The sequence below is a fragment of the Argiope bruennichi genome, chromosome 11 (assembly GCF_947563725.1).
Source record: "Argiope bruennichi chromosome 11, qqArgBrue1.1, whole genome shotgun sequence".
Lineage (NCBI taxonomy): Eukaryota > Metazoa > Arthropoda > Arachnida > Araneae > Araneidae > Argiope > Argiope bruennichi.
The window spans coordinates 84,358,626-84,369,919 of NC_079161.1; the positions used below are offsets into that span (position 1 = coordinate 84,358,626).

At 32.8% G+C, this 11,294-nt stretch overlaps 1 protein-coding gene across 1 annotated transcript; it reads right to left on the reverse strand.

The window, feature by feature from the left end:
- Nucleotides 1–233: 233 nt before the first annotated feature.
- On the reverse strand, nucleotides 234–860 carry LOC129956715 (protein NYNRIN-like). Its single transcript, XM_056068649.1, has one exon. It carries the CDS (start codon nucleotides 858–860, stop codon nucleotides 234–236), a length of 627 nt encoding a protein of 208 aa, XP_055924624.1.
- Between the last annotated feature and the right edge of the window lie 10,434 nt (nucleotides 861–11,294).

Below are 11,294 nucleotides of genomic sequence, written 5' to 3' on the forward strand. Positions count from 1 at the left end.
GACATAACGACGGGGGGGGGGGTCGAACTTGTCGCCCTGTGCGAGTTGTTTGCCTTGCTGGAACGACGATGGATTCTCATCTGGAAGTGTTTTGGTACACTTAGTAGTGGAACTTGCTTCTTGCTTGGTTTTGGTATACTGGAACACTCAGGAGGAATAATAAAAGCAGGTTTCAGTCGGTCTATAGAAATGGTATGGGAAGTTCCCTTGATCTGGAGATCGAAAGTTTTCTGTCACCTGACAAGAACTTTGTAGGGTCCATCATATGGTGCTTGTAGGGGTTTACGCACACTGTCATGTCTCACAAATACATGTGAGCACACTTTGAGGTGAGGATGTACAAAGATTGTTCTTTGTCCATGACAGGATGTTGGAACTGGTCTCATCGTTGCAAAATGGCGTTTTAAGTCCTCCACGAGCTGCTTGGGTGATGTGTCTCCAGGTATTGGATCGAAAAATTCTCCCGGTAGTCGCAGAGACTTGCCATATACCAGCTCAGCTGTCGTCGCTTGTAGATCCTCTTTGAAGACAGACCGGAATCCGAGTAACAAGGTGGGCAGTGCTGCAGACCACTGATTGGTGTTGTAAGCTTTCAAAGCTGCCTTTAATGGGCGGTGGAACTCTTCGATCAGGCCATTGGCCTGAGGATGATAAGGAGAAGATCTTATCCTTTTAATTCCTAGTAGTTGAGAGAGAGCACGGAACAAATCACTCTCAAACTGTCTACCTTGGTCAGTAGTGATTCTTACAGGACAGCCAAATCTGGCTATCCAGTGCTTAAAAAAATTTTGAGCAACTGTCTGTGCTGTCATGTCTGGAATTGGTACGGCTTCTGGCCATCTCGTGAACCTATCTATCATTGTTAAGCAGTAATAGTTTCCTTGAGAAGGAGGTAGAGGGCCTACAAGGTCCAGGTGCACATGTTCGAACCTCTGTGATTGGTCTACAAATTTTCCTACTGGGGTTTTAGTATGGCGAATTACCTTCGATTTTTGACACGGGATGCAATGCTTAGCCCAATTGTTGCAGTCTTTTCGAATGGAAGGCCAAATAAAACGCGATCGAATTAATTTTGAAGTGCTGCGAATGCTAGGATGAGACAAATTATGTAATGATGCAAAAATTTGTTGACGAAATGATTCAGGAATATAAGGTCGAGCTGTACCTGTTGATACATCACAATAAATGGGAGTTTCGCAATTTGGAAAAGCAATTCTTTTAAATTGTAATGTTGCCGAATTATCGATTAAATTTTTTAATTCAGAATTAATTTGTTGTGCTTGTGCAATTTCGTTATAATCTATGGGATTTGGCATGTTTATTGCGTTTATCCTCGAAAGTGCATCTGCTAATATATTCTCAGAGCCTTTTATGTGGTGAATATCGGTGGTAAACTGAGATATAAAATCTAATTGTCTAGCCTGTCTCGGAGAGCATTTGTCCAAGCGTTGTTGGAAAGCGTATGTTAACAGCTTATGATTCGTAAACAAAGAGAAATTTCTAGCTTCAAGCATATGCCTAAAGTGTTTGATGGCAGCATAAGCTGCTAATAACTCTCTGTCGTAAGCGCTATAGTTTCTTTCTGCTGGGGAGAGTTTTCGAGAAAAGAATGCGAGTGGTTGCAATTCTTCATCAACTAATTGAGACAATGTCCCTCCAATTGCAAAGTCTGAAGCGTCGACTTGTAAAATTAATGTGACATCTGGTTTTGGATGTGCCAATAAAACAGCATTTGCGATTAATTGTTTACAATTTTGAAATTCTTCTTCCGCTTTATCTGACCAGTCCAATTTCGTTTTATCATTCTTTTTTGCGCCTTTTAAATATGAAGTTAAATGTACCTGATGTTTTGCTATGTTCGGTAAAAATCTACGGAAAAAATTTTAAAAACCTAAAAATCTTTGAAGATCTTTAACTGTTTTTAGTTGTGGATACTTGAGAATTGCTTCAACTTTATCGGGTAAAGGTTTAGTTCCCGAACTAGTAATTAAATGAGCTAAGAAAGGAATTTCTGAGACGCCAAATGTGCATTTTGAAACATTTATGGTTAGTCCATATGTATTTAATCTCTCCAGTACGATTCGTAAATGAGCTTTATGCTCTTCTTGACTGGAACTAAATATTAAAATATCATACAAATAAACATAGCAAAATTTAATATCTCCCAGGATTCATGAATCGCTGAAAAGTTTGTGCTGCCCCACATAGTCCAAAATTTAAGAATGGGAATTCAAACAGTCCAAATGGTGTACAAACTGCTGTTTTTTGTATATGATCCGGATGCACTGGTATGTAAAAATAAGCGCGGACTATATCAAGTTTTGAAAAAATATTTTTCCCGTGGAGTGCATTGGAAAAATCCTGGATATGGGGTATGGGATAACGGTCCGGTACCGTACAGGCATTCAATCTCCTATAGTCACCCACAGGACGAATGCTGCCTGAGCTTTTGGAAACGACATGAAGGGGAGATGACCAAGGTGATTTTGATGATCGGCATATGCCTTGGTCCATCATGAATTAAAACTCTTTTTTGACGGCGTCATACATTTCTGGATTTAGCCTTCTAGGTTTACTATGAAAAGGCGGACCGGTTGTTTCAATAAAATGCACCGTATTATGTTTAACAGGTTTTAACCCAAATGTTAATTTTGTTAATTCTGGGAATTCTTCCAAAATTTTATGGTATATTGATTGACCAGAAATAAGTTTTAGAGACGCATAATTTGTTGATTTTGAAATTATTCCGGGTTGGGTAAATTTAGTTACATTATCAATAAGTTGCGTTATCAAAAACATGCAAACGATACGATTGCGCGGCTGCCGCCGATGTACGTTGATCGACAGCCGCTATTGCGAGTTTTCCGGGTCCGCGTTAGTTGAGTACGAACATGGCTTCAGTGCCTTTTCTCCGAATCGCGAATGATAATAACAGAATTTTCTCCCACGATCACCGGAACGCCCACGCGAAAAACTACGCTGTCTGTTTTTCCGATGGAAAAGGCCTCTGCTTCTGTCGCGGGAAAGCCGTTGTACCTGCTTACTTAAAGCGGCGATTTCGCTTCGGAGTGCAGTAAACTCATCCAGAGTGGAAGCTTTCCGCATGGCATTACTTTCCGCGCTTCGGCTTACGACAAAGACGCTACTATCTGTTGAGGAAATACGGACCTCGGCAATTTTGTCAGCCATGTTGGCCAAATTGTCCAGGGGTTCAGAACTTATGGACAAAATTGCCTGCATTTCTGACGGTAGTCTTTGCAGCCATCAAGTTTTGGGGAAATCGTCTTTTATGCCTGTGCCACCACCGAGTTCGCGCATCTTTCGAAGTAACTGCGATGGTTTATCGGCGCCTAAATGTAGTTCAGAAAGTAGTCGACGGATCTGTTCATTTTCCGAAGCGGAAAATTCGGCTATAAGTCGAGTCTTTAATGCATCATATTTGTTGGTGTGAGGGGGGGGTGAGTAAAATATCAGCTACCGCAGATAAAGTTTCCGGATCAATAGTTGCAATCAAATGATTGTATTTTGTAAGATCATTGGTTATTTTAGCTAGAGCGAAATTGCTTTCCACTTGGATGAACCATAATTTTATATTGTTCCTCCACAGCGGTGGTATTTTCACCGAAAGATGGGACACCTGCGACTCTGTCGGAGCCTCAGCATTGACTGTTTCGTTTTCAGAATCAAGCATTTTTGGTTACTCTATGTGGAAAACTGATAATTTTACAATATTTATGAATATCAGAAAAATTTATGATTATTTAAATACATGTGTTTTTAAAAAAATTTAGGTGTTAAAAATCATAATAGTAAACATGGTAGCCAAAACGAAAGTAATAAGAAATTAATACTTCGAATACGAAAAATAGCACGGAAAATAATACTGAATATAATAAATGCGATTTCTTTGCCAAAATAATGGGAAAATGAAATATTGACCAATCACAGACAAATGAAAAGAAAATTCGAACACATACCTGGTCCTTGATGCATTACTTCTCGGCACAATAATCCAAAATAATCCATTACGAAAAGTAATTGAGAAGCTCAATCACCAAAATCGGATTTGAGCGTATTTTAGAAATTTTGAGGCTGGACTTCGCAAATTTTAGAAGAGTAAAAAGGAAAGTACGGGTCACCAGTTTGGTACGTGGTTTAACACGCATTGCCAAATTTACTTTAAATTAAAGTATTAAAACATTTTTACTTAATGAAAACTGCCAGCCATGTAAATAACAAAAATAAATTTTAATTACAAATTAAATTAACAAATATAGAACATCATACATTGGCCGTAATTCCATCGACCAGCACGAGGCAGCAGCTCTGAACAAGCCGGCGAAGGCAGGAAGTGAGTCACTCGTATCCGTTGGAGAGCAAAGTTCATCTCCGTAGGTATGATTGATGCTTATCGCCAACTGGCGAAACAAACAGTCATTTATCGCCTGTTTGGCCGCTGCAAGTGTAAGATAAATTGCAATTTGGAAAAATTTGGCATTCTGAAATATTTGTAAAATAAAATTTCATTATAATCTATACTTATAATAAAGCTCAATGTGTGTGTGTGTGTGTGTGTGTGTGTGTGTGTGTGTGTGTGTGTGTGTGTGTGTGTGTGTGTGTGTGTGTGTGTGTGTGTGTGTGTGTGTTGGCGCTCTACAGGCCAGACCGTTAAACCTACAGCTACCAAATTTGCTACATGTATACCTTGGAGGTTGGGAATGTGCACCTGGGGTTCCTTTTTTCGAATTTTTAATTAGAATTTTAATTATTAATTAAAAACTAACTTTCCCGCCAAAAAACTCTTCCATTTTCCCCACCGCCAAATGAGTAAGGCTTCAGTTTTTTTTTCTCCCAACAGTAATGAAGCTAGGGTTAATATTTTTCGGCGGATTATTTCAAACGATTCTGTTTATTTTCTTAATGTTTGATGCATTTAAAATTAAACATTGTTAATTAATCGATCTTTCAGATTCATTCTGAAGTACTTTTGAATTAAAATAAAACAGAATAAAGGAAATTAAAAATTTCTAATCCGCATAGCGTTATCCCAACTGACGTAGAACAAATCACGTATTTGCATTACGTAACTGGCGTTGAAAATTCACGCATGCGCATTGGTTCTGAATTCCGCATGCTGTTGACAATTATTATCAACAGATGCGTACTGGATTTAAATTATTTTTAGGTTCGTTGTATGCTTTTGTAATTAAAATGTATTTATGTTAGTTATATATTTTTTGTATATGCTTATAGTTTTAAGTACATCGTTTTTTGAGTAGTTTTTTTAAAACCTGTTTTCAATCGTTTATTTTAAACGATTCGTTTTATTTTCTTAGTGTTTGATGCATTTAAAATTAAACATTGTTAATGAATCAATCTGTTCATGATGAATCTAAGAAAATTTTGTTGATAAATTCTTGAGATATTACATAAATTAAAAAAGATATTCTTTAGTGCCCATAAAGTTTAAACACTGAGTGACTCTATTTTCAGTAATCAGATTATAAAAAAAATGCTTTGTTTCAGTAAAAAATATTATTATATTAATTGAAGATTAATTCTTTCCACTTTAATTTAAAGCATAAATTCTACGGGTGCTAACAGAAAATTAGAGAGATACATATTACGTTATAACTGAAGGCCTTTATAATATTATTATACGACAATCAAAATTTGAAGTTTTAAAATATTTTGATGAAGAAGCTATTAAAGTAGGAATTGCATAAAATATTTAATTATTAAAATTTTAACGAACATTAAGATTGGCGAACCGGCTGGTCGCCAAAGGTGGCTAGTACGAAATATTTAACTACAAGATAGAAAATTCAAAATTCAAATGTAATTTGATTTTGTGATTTGATTGATCAGAGTGAGAAGTTCTGAATATTTTTCAAATAATAAGTATGGATCTTTAGTTTATTTTCCTCTGCAGATTTTTCTGTGTTTTCTTAAAGAACAGTTAAATGAACAACAGATTAATTTTATGATATGGAATGAAAAAATAACCTGATACGTAGCTAGGAAAAAAATAAGTGCTCATAAAGATAATAAATTCTTTTCCTTAGTGTATGCAACATTCTGTCTGTAAACAGTACAAAACATGAAAGATCAATGAATATATGATAGCAAATAATAGTTTTATACCAGAAAACAATTTATTATTTTGAGAAATCAAAATTTAGAAATATTTATTATAGATAAAATATTATTATAGATGAAAAAAAAAGTTTTTTTTTTTTTTCATCTATACCTTTTTTTTAATTCACGAAAGAAACTTTCCTTAATTTTAATTATGAGCTTGTTCTTAATTAACTTCTGAAAACTAATTTAACGCTAACCACTTCACAAAATAAAATCTAAATTTCATAAACAATTTCCCACGCTGCAAAATAGCCTATATCGAAATAGCCTATTTCTTATAACCCTATAGAATTGGTGATATCTTATCGGTTTGGTTTGGTTTGGTTTTGTGGTGTTTTATGGCGCAAAAGCCATATCTGGCCATACTGCGCCAAGCAAAAAGTTAAGTTAAAAAAAACACAGTTAAAATAAGAAAGTTCGAAGGTGGAGACAATTTCATATAGCATGACGAAAAGACAATGAAACCATATGTAAAGACTTGAGCAGGAAATAAAATACAGAGAGCATATGATGATATCTTATCGGAATTTAATGTTTCTTCTTATTTTTTAAGTTTTATCTATTAGTTACATAGTGAAAATACGTTATGTGGTGAAACAAATGTGAACGAAATATATACTACCGGTTTTTGACAATAACTACTTATTAACTTTGTAAACTTTAGCCAATGTAATTAAAGGATATAGGAAAACATAATAATTGGATACTCTGCACCTAAAATAAAATATGTTAATATGTAAAAAAAAGAATTTATTAAGAAAAAACCCCGAATGATAAGAAAGACAATATTATTTAATAGTGTGTAAAACCCAATGAAGAAACGCTAATAAAAAATTAATGAATATATAGATAAAGAATAATTATTGACCAAATAATAAATTACATTTTTTTTAAGAAATTAGAATTTGCAAAAATAACAAAAGATACAGTTAATTTAGAAGATTTTTTTCCTCGACTGCATAAATACTTTTTCATTTTCCAGATAAAAGTTATCTTTCTTTAATCTTAATTATAAAACATTTTTAATTAACTTTCACAAAATAAATTTTTTTTACAAGATGTAAAATTGCTAGACCCTTATTTAAAATAGTATATATGGTTGTCCTTTAGATTTAGAGATCTTATCTGCGTTAATTAACAATAAGGATTCCAACCCTTAGCCCCTGTTTATAACTTTTAAGTGCACTATATATATATATATATGTGTGTATATAAAAGACATCTGGGAAATGAATTCCAATTACTTTTTGTATTTTGTCAAAACCAGATTCTTTATTTTGGAGAAAATTATGCAATAAATTTCGATGGAGAAAGCAAAATGAGTACCGTATATTCAGTTATGGAATAAAATCATTAAAATTAAATTTTAGACATTAAAAAAAATCTCCTAAAATTTAGCGCATATGCAGAAAATATTGACTTCAATTGATACTGCAATCTAATATCTATATATTTATACCGCTCATATCAATGAATCTCATAATATTTCATATATCACCAGGGTTTATTTATAACAACCAGCACACAAAAACATAAATAAAAATTCAAAGAATTTATAAAGACATTCTTCTAGAATATATAAATATATTCTCATAGAACACAGAAAAAACAGTTTTTACACGAACAGATGATTTTCTTTTTCTGTCAGAAACAAATACAATTAGTTCAAAAAAAAATTTCCCCGTAAAACAAAACAACGAAAACATGTTGATTTCTTTCATAAGGCAGATGTTATTTTGTGACATTAGCCGAGCAACAAATGGCGTTAATATTGAAATATTCTGAATAATTTTAATGTTTAAACATATTTCTGAAAAAAAAACATTAAGTTGTTAAATAAATAGAATTAGAAATTATTTCTATAATAATCCCTTATATAATATATATCTAATAAATAAAAATGAATTTTCGTTTATTATCCGCTTCAACCTTATGCGCTGCTGTCTCGTTCAACCGATTGCGATGAAATTTGGTCTACTTATTGCTATATTTGCACCTGCGCGAAGATTACATTTTAAAATTGGCAATTAACAAAAGACAAATGGGAAACGGCAAACATCATTCGGAGTTAATCCCACATATGTCAAACAAAATGAAAATTATGATTGATTCCAGTTATTGTGAGTGAAATGAAATCGAAAATATTTAGTGCAAGCTCTAATAATTTCCTTTTCATTAATGAATAGTCATCTTCACAGGATGTTGTCATTCAGCGTGTACAATATTTTGTCTGCGACAAACCGCGCATATTATTCAGACTTTATATAGCATGCAAAATCGAAATATTATTATATATGCCAATCAAGTTAAGTTTATATAATGGAAAACTTTCATTACAAACAATAATTTCTCTATTTATTCAGTGAATTGATAAACGACATTTCGGTCACACAAGCGTATATCGTGATGATCGCTTCAACAAAAAATATGTTTCCAAACGTTCGTCACTTAATAGATCTACCAGTGCAGCACGTAGAAATAAGCCAATTCTAGCTTCTCAAACAAAAACGAAACGACAAAAGACCCATTAAGCGGATCGTTTACGAATTACAAATTCACGTGCTTCAGAATCTCAAGATTCGAAAGACAAGGCTTATATGCTACCTGATCATTCGCATCAGAATCAAAAGACCAATATGCGGCGAGAAACGAGACAACTATTCTTAACGGAAAGCCGAGTAGAGACGATGTGCTCATTCCACGCATTCCCATTATTCCCACCGACATGTCTTTTGATTTCAAATGACTGCACTTCTCCAATCGACTTGCATTCTCGATGGACATCAACAAGACGCAAGGTCAATCATTTCATGTGTGCAGATTGAGCCCAGAAAATCCATGTTTTTCACATGATCAGTTGTACGCTGGATGCTTACGTATCGGAAAGCCAAGAAATTTATTTGTTTTTGCTGAAGACGGAAAAACAAAAAAAATATTGCCTACCCTAAATCACTTGAATAATAAAGTCAAAAAATGGAATAAATATTATTTATACTTCTCCTTTATATATTCATTAAATTTCAATGAATATATTCATAATCGATAAGAAAATAAATATCATTCTTCCCGTCATTCCTAATTAAACAAGACAGCTATTTCAAATTTCAAACGATATTTTCAAAATTATTTCTTCTGCGGCAGCAATGCACCAGCTATTTTTCTATAAAAACATTTTAACCACTTATCAATATTAGAAAATATATACATTAATCATCATTTAATGATTCCTTAAAAAATTACAAAATGAAATCATTCTTAACTTTTAGAATAAACACACTAAACCAAATATGCATCTGTAAGTGTTGCTGCAAAAAGAAGAAGAATTCATTGTTCCTTTAAATGAATAATTAGTTGTTTGTTATATTTTATTTACTGATAGGTGATTAAAATGTTTGGTTTAAAAATAAATAAGTGGTTTAAAAATTAATTACTCATTGAAGAATGCCATATCATTATTTTTTTGCGCATTTAAGAATAAATTTTAAAAACTGTTCTATTTTAAATTTTGATTATTTTAAATTCCACTTCTCCTGAATTTCACTAATCTCAAAAAAAAAATCCTTCATAAGAAAGTTTTACAGCATTCTAAAATGTAAAATTAATCGCTCTTCTGGGACAAAACATTTAGCAGCTACTCAAAATGATTTATTTCTCAAAGTGAGAAAAATATATAATTCCCTGGATGGAGGAGAAAGAATTTAGGCGAAAATATATTTTGCATACTTCAAAAGAAAAATTCCAGAGTGTGAAAGAATTTCTAGATAAACGCTCTCGGTAAATCTTCCTCGGGAGAATCTTTAATTATCCTCTGGAATATCCATTAGGGTGTAATGTAGCAGAAAAATAATAAAATAATGCAATACAAATGCACTCTTCTAGAGTTTCGGAGCGTTCATGAAATTAGTTTAAGGCTTTTAACAAATTTAATAGAAGATGTGTAGTTTAGGCGTTTTCAACTTTCATTCGCGGGAAATCTTTTGAAAACGATTTATTGTTAGCATCCTTTCTCAATTTAAAAAATATATTTATTTAAAGAAAAAATATACTTTTATAACAAATTAAGAAATAAGAATATCAATTTAGACATGATTGAGAAGTTTAATTTTACTTCTTAATTTATTATAAAAGTAAATATTTAAAATTAATAATTTATTATTTAAAATTAATTTATAATACTTATTATTTAACTTAATATTATACTTAATGTAATTTAATTAATTACACTAAACCATTATTAAAAGTTAATCCTTGAAAAATAATTGCCGAATTATCTCCGAGGCCAACAGAATTCCTCGCTTTTCCCTATTTTGGTTATCTATAAATAGTTACAAAATATTACCAGGCAAACAAATTTAACTGTATATTACAAAAAAGAAGAGCCTTAAACTGAATGCAATCGTATGTTGTAATAGCATATTAAACTATAATTGTGTTTGTTTCCAGTTACATCCGCTTATTAATTTTTCTACAAGATTTGAAAAAGTTCAAACGATGTTTTTTTATTTCCCTTTGAGAGTAAGTTTGAGTTAGTTATTTTGGATTTTGTGGCACAAGAGCCAAATCTGGCTAAGCTGCGCCAAACATATGGTTGAAGATAAAAAATATTCAGTGAGATTCTAAAAAGTTAAAGTAAAATTTGCAAAACCAAGAAATGTGGAGATAAAATTTTACTAGTTAAATAACATGGAAAATACCAATTTCTTTCAAGAAAGTAAAAATATTTGGATGGGGATGTTCTCCCACCAAGTCACGAATGTTTGGAAATCCTGTACCGAATAAACGTAATCGATGAGAATTAAAAATTGGACATTCTGATAAAATATGAATGACGGTTAAATTAACATGACACGCATTACAGACTGGGCATCGCTCACCAAATAGAAGATGTTTATGTGTGAGACGAGTATGGCCAATGTGAAGCCGAGTCAATTTGACGTCCAACTCAGGCACTGGAACTACCGACCACAAAGTGATGTCAGGCTGAAGAGAATGTAGTTTATTAGAAATCTGCAAATCCCATGATTCTTTCCATAAATAAAAAATACGTCGTGAAATATATTTTTTAAAATCTGTATACGGAATAGCTCGTTGGATTGGGATTTTTCACACTTCTTTCGCAGATGAAGAACATGCGAAAGGAAAGTGAGTTTCCG

Excerpts from the sequence above, each read along its gene's own strand:
- LOC129956715 (XM_056068649.1), bottom strand. The coding sequence starts at position 860 with ATGATAGATAGGTTCACGAGATGGCCAGAAGCCGTACCAATTCCAGAC.